At 49.1% G+C, this 13,640-nt stretch overlaps 1 protein-coding gene across 1 annotated transcript in view; it reads left to right on the top strand.

Moving 5' to 3' along the window:
• The first annotated feature begins 2,761 nt into the window (after positions 1–2,761).
• Positions 2,762–13,640, top strand: part of LOC119436870 (uncharacterized) — a 60,107-nt gene continuing 49,228 nt past the window's right edge. Inside the window, exon 1 of the mRNA XM_037703891.2 lies at positions 2,762–3,447. Coding sequence (XP_037559819.1) covers positions 3,375–3,447 — 73 coding nt within the window. The 5' untranslated portion in view covers positions 2,762–3,374. The remainder of the gene's footprint in view (positions 3,448–13,640) is intronic.

The raw sequence follows: 13,640 nt of genomic DNA, 5'->3' as shown, positions 1-13,640 counted from the left end.
AGGCGGTATTGAATTTCGCCCTCATCGAAATCCGGCCGCCGTGGCCTGGATTGAATTCACCTACGGCCTCGAGCTCAGCAGCGCAACATCATATCCACTACGCTACCACGGCGGGTGTCGTTTATTAGGAAACTGCGCTAACGAACCGTGTGATAAATGCGCAAAAATTTTTTTTTTGCATTATGGGAAAACACGGGGAATGCGGGAGATGGAAATTCAAGACGATGAGCAACATGAGAACGAGGTGAGGGCAGGAGCCAACATTTCGACAAGTGGACTTGTCTTCTTCAAGGCGACATAAGACAAGAAGACAAGTCCACTTGTCGAAATATTGGCTCCTACCTTCACCTTGTTGTCGTGTTGCTCATTTTATGCATTATGACTTTCGTTTTAAAATTTTTCTTTTCTGAAGTTGTTCTTCAAAAGAAAAATTAAAGAGCGTCCACCTGTGCGGTCGCCAGGTTACAGAGTCACAATGTAAGTTGCATTTCTGAAATAAGGGTCAATTAAACTCAATTTAGCGTCAGCATGACATTCAATTCGGACTGAATGAGAGTGTGTGAAAGCTTTATGTCGTGAGCATCGTACAATTTAAATTGAAGCGTAATACGAGGAACACATTTGCAGGGTACAGCATTTCTGTGGCTTTACATTTTTTATTGGTCCCGATTTTTGTTTTGAAAGGGGGGTCTTTGTCTGACGAGGTCCGTAGGATGAATATAGTCACCTCGACTTCAAAATTGTCATGCGCGTTTCGACATTCTTCAGAATCACCGCAGTAAAAACCGATCGCTTTTTAGTCTCGACATTTATTCAAGGTAATTCGTATGGATTTCCGCGGCGTCTGTCACAGCTCATCATCAAGTTTGTCGTCATTACGTTGAATTAGCAAAATAATCCTGCAGAAAAGAAAACGATACAATGATGTCGGCCGTCACCATCGTGCCGTCATCGTTGTAGTGGCCGGGGCAGCTATATTGCTGTTTTGGGTGGGACTTAATGCTTTTACAAAAAAAAAATGTTTTGTTAACATGATATAAGGAGATGTTGACGCACAAATATGGCGCCGGCTACTACTTGGCCCTTGAATATGTGGTACATACAAAATACAGTTGCAACATACAACGTGTAACAATATACGACATAGTTACAACACAGTTGCGTAGTCACATACAAGTCAAAATAACAAGACAAGATTACAAAGACGCACTTCAAGCAACAATGCGAACAACGGTGTCGCATAACAAATAAACACTCAAGCAACGTTGCTAGCCACAGTAATATCACACATACACCTTGACTGTAAAAATAAGCAATTCTCTTATAAACAATGATCATTTATGTCTGTACTATGTTTTCCTTCTTTCTTTCAAAGAAAGATGACAGCAAACAAATTCGTTTACCTCCCCCCCCCCCCCCCCCCCCCCCCGTTCTCATCTAAAGATTGATGGGTATTCAGGATTCATTCATTCCATAATTCATCTCTTTATTCGTTATTTTGCAGGTTTTATTAAAAGGTTGTATGTGGAAACCAAAGTAAAATACATGTTACGGCCAATAACGCGAATTTTGTTCGTGTGATTTACGCGTCGCGCACCGCACAGTCTTACAAGATGGGGGTAATCAATTCGATATCGTCATCACTGGTGCAATAAGTGATGCCAAGTACGAAATCATGAAGCAATAATAAAAAATGAGTGAGTCTGAAGAGCGAGATCAATGTTTGTGGATGCACATATAGGCAATTACAGCATATGTCGTCGGGATATCGCTCAATCATTACTTCTATTTTCCCGCAACAAAAAGGAATTATGACGTGGTTGTGTGGCATAATTAACACACGCACACACACGCGCACACACACATACACACACGCACGTACGCACACACGCATGCACACAGGCATGCACACGCACGTACGCACACGCATACACACAACCAAAAGTAACTACGGCAGTCCAACGTAGAACAGGGCGCTTAACTTCCGATACTAGTCAGCACATGCGTAGAAACTGACTGCTGGCTATCTCAATGTTGACCCTATTGGTCATTATATGTGGGTGGTGGAGCTTGTGGAAGGGGGGATAGTGTGATCAAATACATGCCATTTCAAACGTGAGAAAAAAAAAAAAGATTTTGAAAAGCAGCACTACTGGAGGCATTGCATCATCATGCTGTCCCTCCAGAACCAATCGTTCCTTTCACCACATACAGTCTTGAGATGGGCTCACGAAGTTCCACTCGGTAAAGGCTAAAGTTTTGAACTTGTAAAAGACATTTTTTACGTCGTTACGGGATTTGGGGAACTCGTATGGGAAAGGCTTCTATACCAGGTTGACAGCGTTCCAGAATGCTCCCCTCTGTATACCATTTAATTTTCACCGCACTGCATCGATATCGCGTCGTCTACTCCTCTGCCTGCAAAGTGTAAAAGCCAAAAAGCTGCGCCAAACGGGTCAAGCGTTTTGCTCAACACAGGACGGCCCATACAACGATCTGAATCGTCCGCTCAGCACAAGAGGAAGACGCTGCAGCCAACTGAAAACAACGAGCCACGACAGAACCTCCCCCCCGCCCCTTTCGCTTCTAGACGCTATCACCAGTCTCGAGAGCAGCGCTCACGTCGACAGCGACGCACATCGATCGCCGCGGTGGGCTTTCCTGCCGCGCTTGCACGTCCTCTGCCAAGCCTCGTGAAAACGCGCGCGCGCGTTCGCCGCCGCTGCGGGCCGCGCACGCTATCTGCGCTCGAGCTGCCGCCACAGTGTCGTCGTCGTCGTTGCCGGTTGATCAATCGATCAACATCCGGGCTCGCGCGGGAAGGCCCGCCCCGGCTCGCGCGTGCGCACCAGGAACGCGCCGCCGCCGCCGCCGCCGCTCGGACCACGTATCGACCCCCAGCGCGAGCGTCCCTGGTCCCGTTAGTTTACGCGGTCACGAAGGACGAGCAGCCACCTACTTAGCCCCCGGAGAGAAAGCCAGCCGACGCCGCTGCTGCCGCCACTGCCACCGTGCCATGTCCGATCTCGCCGAGCGCTCTTCCGGTTAAAACGCGCGCCGCCCCAAAGAGCTAAGTACGTCTGCGTCGCGGTCGACGAGCGGCACAGACTCGCCGTCGGGACACCTCGGCCCCCTTTGACCCCTGAAGTCGCGCTAAGGCTCGCGCTTCCCGGTTTGCGCTAGACCGGCACCGCTCCGGCTTTCGGGCTGCTTGCAAAGAAGGCGGCTCGTACACACACGCCCCGTGACGCACCGTGCACGCTTCGAGTGCGCGCGCGCTTCGCTGAAGGCCGTGCACGAGAGACTGCTCTGTCGTCTGCTCGAAAAGAACGACTCATTTCCTTTCCCCCCCTACCACCTGTGATCCCGCAACGATGGCCGTCGCCAGCAGTACGCAAGTATCCCTCGTAGGAGTTGTTCTCTTCACGCTGATGTTTGTGCACAAAGGTAAGCAACGTTTGGATGCACCGCTATTGGAGTTGTTTTCTTTCCTTCCGTGCGCTCTTTTATCCGCGGTGAATGTGACCGGCTAGACGCTCCCACTGCGCGGAGCGGTGTTGCAACTTTGGGAAAAGGTCACCGCCTATATGTCGGTCGCCGGGGATATAGGTCAAAAGTCGAGGCGGAGGAAAAAAAAAGGAGAGTAAGCTGTGCGGGGGGCATGGACGTATGTGGTCCGTGCTAGAGCGCGTAATTCAAGTTAGTAGAGACCGCGGTCGCTAAGGCAACAAAACGCATAGCCTTCCGCCCGCAGAAGACAGCGGAACTTATCGAGACCGGCGAGGGGGAACGCTGCGTGAAAAAAAAAAAAAAAAATCAGCAAATGAAAGCGCGCGTTTCCATTGAGGACAACTTTCGGGCGCAGCGATGCCGGAAAGTCTTGTTTTTTTTCTTCTGACCTTGGGATGTGGCTGTGCGCAGTAGGGAGTAAACCTTACGACAGTGTTCTTCACTTCCATGTTGTTACGTTTGTTGTTGTTGTCCACGCATAAATAAATAATAATAAAAAAGGAACACAGTGTGCACAACGAATGCCCAGCGGAATGGTTCCTTCGTTAGGCCTAGATGTGACCTTTAAGACTGGCCCCAATAAGCCGTTTCGATCAGCTTACATTCGCCGGTCATGTACGCTAAAGCGATCTATATATACGACGTGCCAAGATACTTCCGCACTCCTCGAAGTCGGCTTCTTTTCTTTTCCTTCTTTTTTTTTTTCCAGAGTGGGTCTATCGATTCTGTTTTTGTTCGCGGAGGCCGGCATTAAAGGGTTTTACGACGTCCAGATAAGATCTGTCGCTGACATTTTACGGTCTTAAATAGACAGGCTACTCGAGACCCAGCTCATCAGGCGGTGCGGTAAAGGCGCTGGAGCAATTTGTTATCTTATCTGACGATCTGTCTTCGGACTGTGCGGAAATGTTTGGTCGCGCGCAAACGTACGGGGTCCTCAGTCTGAAACAAAACTGTCGCGCCTGGCAAAATCAGCAGGAAAAGGAAACCCTCACGGCCCGAGAAAGTGCCGAACTCCCGTCGCTGGTTTAGTGCTTCGATGTTCGGTGCGCATTTATTTTTCGTTTCTGTATAATCGTTTCCATTCTCTACTTGCTGGCTTACAGGTGACGTCAATACAATAGTTTCAATTCTCGAACGCGACTTTAACTTCATACGTGCCGGAACAGCTTGAGAGAAGACTGGCCTCTAGCCTTGGAGGCTTCCTTGGACAGATAAAACCAAGGAAGCCTTAAAAGCTGGACTTGCTGGAAAAATACGTGCACAGCGTTTTGAATAGTAAAAACCACCTGTTCGCGTGTGTATGACGGTGAACGTGTTGCACTCTGAGGAGAAGTTTGACTTTATGTGATACAGTCCCGTCTGAAGACAAACGTAAAAAAAAATATAAGAAATAAAGAACAGAAAGAAATAAAACTTGTGATTGTTGTCCGTCTTGGTATCTTCCTGAGCATGTTCAGTTGGAGAGGCGGTCTGAATACGGTCAGTTCTAGAGGGCGGGACTCATTCAGACATGGGTACGTACGTTGGCGAGAAGCTTAAGGCCTCTATGGAAAAAGAGTGTCCTGTCGTTCATAGCCGTATGTCATTGCAAGAATTGATCTCGCCCAGAGTTGTATTTCCCACAGTGGGAAGGTTATTTGTAAGTAGAGTACCTCCACTGGAACGATAACTATAAGACCGATACCTTACTAAGCAGACAAGTTGGTCTTGTGCAAGCACATTGCGCTGTTTTGAACAGAACCGCTTTTCGAACACACCGCGAGTGGTCTTCTGGAAGACACCGTAGGCCTGTAGGATCTTTGCTGCAAAGTAAGTTTAGCGCGAGCTGCGTGAGAGAAAATCAACAGAGGTATGTTTCAGATCTAAAAATAATTTAATAATATTGATTAACACATCGGATCTCCGCATATTTTGTATAAGTGAGAGAGACGAAAACAAATGTCCGAGAACTGTGTAAGTTTTCGTATATCTGTGAACCATATCGGCGACCTTCTGACTCTCCTTTAGTCCAATAAGTGGGGTTGTACCGCTCAGTGATGTGTCCTCAATGAAAGACGGAACAATATCAGTCATCGGACGCTGTCATGGCAACGACGCTGCAAGCGTCTGTGTCAGCTTGGTTGCTAAGGCAGCGGCCATATATTGAATAAATTTAGGCTTAGCGCCGATGCAAAGGGCCAGCCATTCTAAGCCAAGGACGATAGTGGGTCTGTGGCTGCATGCGCGACAGCCATCTCCGGAGTCATTTGCCGCTGTAACGGTTAGACATAGCTAATAAGGAAACGGAAGGCGATTTCCACATACTTCATTATTAAAATAAACGCCTATTTCAGTCGTTGCTTGGTTTTTAAGGAGTGCACAAACAAATAAATGGGTAGTTATATTGAATCGATGAACATAGCACTTAGTATATTGTCTCCATAGTTCAAAACAGGCTGGACACACACACACACACACACACACACACACACACACACACACACACACACACACACACACACACACACACACACACACACACACACACACACACACACACACACACACACACACACACACACACACACACACACACACGCACGCACGCACGCACGCACGCACGCACGCACGCACGCACGCACGCACGCACGCACGCACGCACGCACGTGTGCCGTGATAAACATGCATTTAAGCGTCTCTAAGTTGCAGAGTGAGGACCTATGAGGGTCACACTAATACAGGGCGTTTTGTTAGTTTTGCCCTCCTATAGGGCTCTATAACATGCACCTAAAGCGCAGTACGGTACCGTTTTGCATTCCGCCCCCATGATAATGTCACCGTAGCTGCCGGGAATCGAACCGGCGACCATGCTCAGCAGCACAACACTATCGCCATTGAACCACCACGGCGGATGGCATGCGATTTTTACTACACAAGTCCTGCGAGGGGAAAAAAAAGTGGGCTACTTGCACTAGTGGTGCAAGGCTGGAGTAAATAGCGGAGCTGGTGATCGACCTAGTTTCTTCCAGGTTTTACTAGCCTTGGCGTGTTTAGCAGCAGCGGCTTCGGCGCGATACTCCGGATTAGCACGCAATCGCCGCATTCGTTCTCGGCTGGCGGCACGACGAGCTTATAGCTGAGCGGCTTTTTCTTCGGGAGTCCTGTACTTCTTCGGCCATCCCATGTTACATTTACTCATTGCGAAGTCTACGAGAGGTGGGTGTGTCGTCGTCGCAGTTATACATGACCTTTATAATCGGTGTAACGTCATGGCCAAGCATCACAAAGTGTTATCATGACTAAGCAAAGCAAGAATAGCGGCGCGAACCAATGACATGGCTGGGCGAAGCTGGGTAAGTGGTTGCTAAGTGACCGCATTGACCGAGCGGGTCTGCTGGAACTCGGTGTCGGCATTGGAAGGCGGTGTCGGTGTTTCAAACTGCTCTATGCAACGAGCAGTGACGCCATCGCTGGCGTGGCGGCGGAGGAGCGTTGCCGGAGCTAGGAGAAGCGAGGCGCAGCTTCGACTTTGCGCCGTCGCTAGGCTAAGGCTTCCTCGGCTCTCTGTGCAGGATTAGCTCGACGCCGGCGATTGTATTCTTGTTTGGCCAAGTGGCGTGATTCCCGGAAAGCGGCCTCTTCCTCGGAATAGCGGTTCATCCTCGGTCTCCCCATGGCTGCTACTACCGCCCGCACACTAGCAACCCCGCCTTCACACCTGCTACACGGAACGTTTATGGCAAGCGGAGCAGGACGCGCTGCGCGCAGTGTCTAGGCGCGTAGTCTTGCGAAGCTATCGCACAGCTGGTATGGGGTTGCTAGGCAATGCAGTGACGTCATAGCTCGGCGAGGTTTTGCGGCTCGCGGCACAAATTACGTCGGGCTTAAACAGCTCCGCTGTTAAAAACAAAAAGTCGAAGTGAGATCTCTTCACCAGATGTAGGCTGCAAGAAAGGCAAGTGCATGAAGCTTTCTTTCTTTCTTTCTTTCTTTCTTTCTTTCTTTCTTTCTTTCTTTCTTTCTTTCTTTCTTTCTTTTTTTTCTTTCTCTCTTTCTTTTTTTTCTTTCTTCCTTTCTTTCTTTTTTTTCTTTCTCTCTTTCTTTTTTTTCTTTCTTCCTTTCTTTCTTTCTTTCTTTCTTTCTTTCTTCCTTCCTTTCTTTCTTTCTTTCTTTCTTTCTTTCTTTCTTTCTTTCTTTCAACGCCCAGCGCTGTTTCGTATTTGAAACACTTACAACCTCATATCGCAATGTTCACATCACGTCCCGCTCTGCGGGCTTGGTGCTGTGAAGTGGCGGGCGTAGGGTCATATAACCCCACAGGCATAACGAAAAAAAAAAAACAAAAGGGGCGGGGGGAGGCGACTACGAATAGGTTTCACAAAGGTTTTGGTTTCGTAAGTGCTGTCTGCCACTAGCAGACATCTTTGATCTCAACTCGTTCGCTACTATGAATGGCCGGCGTCCTCTCTTAGGAATCAGTGTCTGTCGTCGCAAAGAAACGAATTTTTGGATCCAAGTTCAGAGGTGGGATTCAGATGGCTGGCGCGGGTCTTCGGTCGAAGTCAAGCGCTTCAAGTCATTTCATGCACGTGGAAGCAGACGTGGAAGCTATCGACAATTATTTCCCGCTGTAAAATACATACGCTGTTCTCATCCAAAGTATATCGTATGCCCTTGGTGCATTTGTTCTCGAAGAACTTCGCCTAAGCTTCAATGGTTGGTAGTGTTCCTACCAGTTGAGAAAAAAAGTGTAACACGAGGGAGAGAACTCAACGATTATGAAGATCTTGAAGAAAAAAAAGATGGAGAAAATAAAGGTCGAATGCTAAGTTGGACGTAACACCGATGCTGCATTCTTTCAAGCAGGGTACCGATCACGCATCCTCGCAAGGTGACCTTGCGAAGGCTGCCACTTGTCTTCTCGTCGGAGCAAGTCCCATTCGAAGACGTGTCGCTGTAGATCCTGCAGCTAACGAACGCTCTCTTCGTAACGTGCTGCACTTCGCGCATCTGTTGCTGCTATAAAAGAACGCGCAGGCGGACTCGCGATTTCAAGTTTGAGCATCGATTTTGGGATTTCAGGAGTGAACTCCAAATGAGCAGATACATTTCCACGAGAGGCAGCGTTAATTTCACCAGAAGCACAGTTACGATTGCTGCAACTGCAGCGCCTTTTTCTCTAGTACACCCTTCTCTTTTTTAGTAGATATTTGTGAATCGTCAACAGCAAGACACACGTATTTCTGGCGTATGTTCGTCGTGACGTTGACTCGCATCGGCGTGCTCAGTTTAAGTACCGTGACGTTTATTAGCAGAACTTACCTGCACCTGAAATCAGTGTGCGAGTGAACCAATTAATATAAGCGTCTTATTTTAGTAGCGCAAACGTTTATGGCGGAGACACTACTTTGTCTTGCGTAAAAATCTTCATCGTGAATGGCGACGCGCGGCGCCACTAGGCCGGACAAGAGAGAACGCACGAAGACGTGAGAACGCATGAGGCACGAGAACACACGAGAACACAAAAACAGAGGCTCACGCACGTTATCGCGCGCGTGATCGTATGAACGCACGTGTGTTTCCAAGATGTAAGTTGTTCCGCATGACAAAGCCATTGTGCATGACAAAGTGCATGACAAAGTATACCGTGACAGGTATCTCATTTGCTGCGCAACTTTGCATGAGCGCGATTTTTTTATTTAGTACATATAGCGGCCTCTTCCTTTCCAGTAAAAGTTGGCTCCGAGTCAGCGTTTGCGCGTCTTTCCATTCCGTCCGTTGTGTGGTTTTGTAATGTGCTCTTAAACAAGGACACGGGGAAGAGTCTGCGGGGTATTCTGTAAGTGTCCACTTAGTGGACATGTCCATTTCGTCTGCTGCTGAAGTGCTGATTGACTGGGGGCGCCTGTCTCCTTCTCCGGCGTACCCCATCCCAGCCAATCAGAACTTCACCAGCAGGCGAACTGGACATGTCCATTAGGTGGACACTTGCAGAATACCTCCCCAGCGCTCCTTCCGCCTTTTTGCGTCCTTTCGCGAACCGGTTTCTGTCTGCGGTGCTTGCCGCCGCCATGAAAAGTGAGTTGGAGAGAGAGACAGCTGGGGCGACAAAGAAAAACACTTACAGCCATTAAGCAGCTTCACGTAGGCGGTTGACATCGGTGGTGTTGCATGGCAGCGGTGCCCCGTGCGCCATGGCCTTCTGCCTTCGTCGTGAGCTGGCACCGCGCTAGTGGCAAAGGGGTGGGTCAGCAGCCACGCCCAATTCGGCGGCGCGGAGGGGTATCGCAGCCGCTCCCTGCACGTCCGCCCCGCGGTCCATTAGGCCATCGTGAGACGGCCCCGGGCCCGACACGATGGTGTGCGTATATATATATATTCCACTGCGGTGGACAGCATCTTGTTCTCCCGCAATTCACTCGTTCTTGCACTCTCAGCGATTGGAGCGACTTGTAGAATATTCTAGCATGCGGCTGGCGTGGCTTTTGAGAATTGGCGGTAAGGCGAAGAAGGCGCCGGCGTTATTTCTCTCCTTTCGTTCCTTAATTAGACGCGACTGAGTCGACTTTGGTGACTGCGGACGATGGGTACACCTTTTTGTTCGCGGCATGAAACCGACGAGCAGGTGCTGATTGTGTCTAGGGCGAAAACTGTCAGTGAGAAGTGAAACAAACAAACAAACAAACAAACAAACAAACAAACAAACAAACAAACAAACAAACAAACAAACAAACAAACAAACAAACAAACAAACAAACAAACAAACAAACAAATGCACTAAGCAATCACAACTCGCACTGACGCTGCTTTGACGCAGCATTACTCATTGTTCTCCTCTTTCGCTTACATTCGGTGCTTCCGAGATGCGGAGTATGCATTCAAGTAACGATAAGCCACATGTGCGTTAGGGCAACTGCGTCGTTTAATTTTTCTTGCACTAACTCGATTTGGTAGCTGCGCCGAACGAGAAGCTTCGTTAACGAGATGCGAATAGCTTGATCTCCTATAGAGAGGGAGAAGTGGAAGGAAGGGAAGACAGATTATAATTATAATTGGAAAGCTAACTGTAGATAACAAACCGAAAGAGTATATACTCTTTCGGTTTGTTATCTACGTTTATTCCAACCTTGCAGGATATATATCACACAAACTCGAAGAACATTTCGCTATGCAAGAATGACGGATGACGCTGTCATGTCCGCTTGTATTGCTTGCGCTTTTTCTCATGCGGGTTTGGCCTCAATGCAGGGCTCAGGAGCTCTACACAGCGATGATAGCTTACAGGTCTCCACTATAAAGTTTTCAAAAATGGTCCCGTAATTTCAGGGTTTCCGCTCGGTGTTAGCGATCAGGGCTTCCGGACTCATTTCTGTAATCCGGCGCTTTACATTAGGTGCCAAAGCAACCTGTGTTGTCGAATAAAGTACCGTCCACACTGAGAAAGATTTACGAATGACGCTCGGTTCGTGTTCGTTAGCAGCCGCTCTTATAAGTGAATACGTCGAGGATGCAGAGAAAGCACGCAAGACATATAAGAGCGCTTTTCCAAGAACTGACGCGGAAACGAGAGCGCCTCCTTTGTCACCTCGGCGTTACCAGCGTTTCGAACTCGCGGGTGCCGTCAACTGCAGGCTTTAAGGTATAACGACCGGGCGCGCGCTGCATCGCCGTAAGCACCGCTTATAGTTCGCGTTTTCGCGTACGCACCTACTTCATCTCTTTTTTTCGATCGTTCTTTGCCCCCCTATGTTCCACGGAAACGTCGCGTGTTGCCGACATGACTTATGCCCTGTATAAAGCAATACCGCGCAGTGTTGTGGGAGCTGCGTAGCGCTGGCGCCAACTGATCAGGAGCCGAATTCACAAAGCTTGTTTGCCCGTAAATAATATTCGTGATTGCTCGCTGGCTAGTTTGTATCCCTACCGCAGCGGCAGGGAAGGGGGGGGTGGCGGTGAGGATTAGCTTCGGAATACTTGTTTGGGTGTTTCAATTGTCGCAACACTCACCGAAGCTTTAACAATGCACACAAGGGCAAAACAGGTAATGAGCACGTTGAAGGTGCCTCGAAAATACAGTCCTGGCTGCGCTTAAAAGCGAAGCCTTTGTGCTCTGAGCTGCGACATCAGGCAAGTAGACTCGGAACTCTAAAGCAGTCAAATGGGAACGGCAACAAGCAAGCAGTGCTGCTAACCGCGTTCATGCTTTCGTCGCGCCTTGCTCGGAAAAGACAACGTCAGTCTAACTTGTGCGACTTTGCGCCTCCAAATCGGCACTTCATACTTAACAGAACGCCCGCGCGCTTTGAGCCATGACGTCATTCGCGAAGCTATAGAAGTATATACAAATCAACGACGGAGGCAGCTGTCCACCTTAGCGCGTGACGTAAAGACTGAGACCGCGCCGGCCTTCTGAAACATCCAAGTGTATAGAAATCGTGTTATCTTAATCGTATTGCCGCGGTACTGGGCTACTATTATACCGTGTCGCTGACAATGGCGCAGTGCAAGGGCTCAGCTAGCCACTCGCGAGCTATACTTGCAAGCAGCTTCGTTGATTCGGCGCTCTGAACAGCTGTTGCGCCACTTCACCCTTACAATGCTGCACGGATTTGGGGAGGCCTTGTGTATATGCTATGTCGGCGCAATGCACCCCATGTGCTCGGCCTGCGTGTTTATGTATAGCGCGGCGCTGCACGTACGCACTCGGCGTACGCGCTGCCTGGAAACCCTCGATTACGACCGTGTCTGCTGCATGCAGATCGCGCTTCTGTGGACGCGATTCTGGGACACGCACCGGCTTCCGTGCGCACGCAACATTAGGGCTCTGTGCGGCCGTGAAAGGATCGACGCGGTAGAGTGGCGCTTGCGGCGCGCAGTGGCTTTGAGGCGCGCTAACGAATGACGCTTGCTGCCCGGGATTTCTGGTCCACTTCGCCCGTGGTTCATATTGCCGTGCCATGTGTGCGAGAAATCGGTCTCGTTTTTCGATACATCGGGGGCGAGGGATCGAGTGAGACACTATGGACACTTTTTGTTTTCTTTTTTTTTTCTGGCCGAGTGTTTGCGGCTCGCGTCGGTCACATGTGTACAGCCACCGTCAAACTTAACTCGAACAACGAGGACACACCTATAGCGGCGTAACTTTAGCAAGAGAATAGACGGCGATCACGGTGACTATGACGTATGACGTTAAGTATGACGGTGACTGTACATGTGTCTACAAAAGGTTTGTGAACGTGCGAGCAAAAAGAAAGCAAGAAGAAAACCGAATTAGCAATTTTGTTATGGGTTCACTATGGCTGTGCATCTGCCTTGCGGTGACTATGCAACTTTTGCATTGTTTCTGAGCTCTTATTTACAACATGCTTTTGAGCGGAGCCGTGCATTTCCTGCGGCTGCTCTCAGTCGCCGAAAAAAAAAAATAATATGAGACGATGCTGTTTATATGCACAGCTCCATGGCCGGAGAGAGGAAGGAAGCCCCGCGACTCTATTGCATACGCGGAACGGTGTCCTTTTGCATTCATCTTTAGTTTGCCAGCCAGTTCAGCCGCACACCCGCGCTACACAAGAACACACATACGAAATTGCGCTTCCAGAGCACCGAACTTTCGCACTTATTGACGCCTGCACTGGGCCACCGAGTGAGACATTCGCAGAGCTACGGACGTACACAGAGAAAAGCGAAACATAGAACTGGCCGTGCTCTATGAATGTGGCAGAACGCGACCGTAATGCTCTGGCAGCACTATAGAAAAAGACCGAGGGAGAAAGAGTTGGGTGAAGGACGAACAACGTCCCATTCGATGTTGCATGACACAAACACATATGGCGCTTATCTAGCCTCGATACACTTCCTTTCTTGCAACCATATTTCAAGCGTTCTAAGCGGGGATCTTTATCTCGGGAAACGCACAAATAGCACGCAGGAGTAGAGACCGTGATCGATGACGCCGTCGAGAGTTTCAAAACCGCAGCGCCGGCGTCGTCTCGCTCCAAGGGCAGTTTGGGGTCGGCGAGCTACTTTTGCGCTGAACGCTGTTATCTCGCAACAGAAAATTCCGTCCAGCTCGTCGAGTTTGTGGTGCGGTTTCGACATCCTTCTCCTCTCTCTAGAAAGAACAGCGGAGATTTGACGAAAATATTTCG

Source organism: Dermacentor silvarum, chromosome 1 (assembly GCF_013339745.2).
Source record: "Dermacentor silvarum isolate Dsil-2018 chromosome 1, BIME_Dsil_1.4, whole genome shotgun sequence".
Lineage (NCBI taxonomy): Eukaryota > Metazoa > Arthropoda > Arachnida > Ixodida > Ixodidae > Dermacentor > Dermacentor silvarum.
Note: the sequence above shows the minus strand (reverse complement) of the source record. Positions and strands in the feature narration are given on the sequence as shown.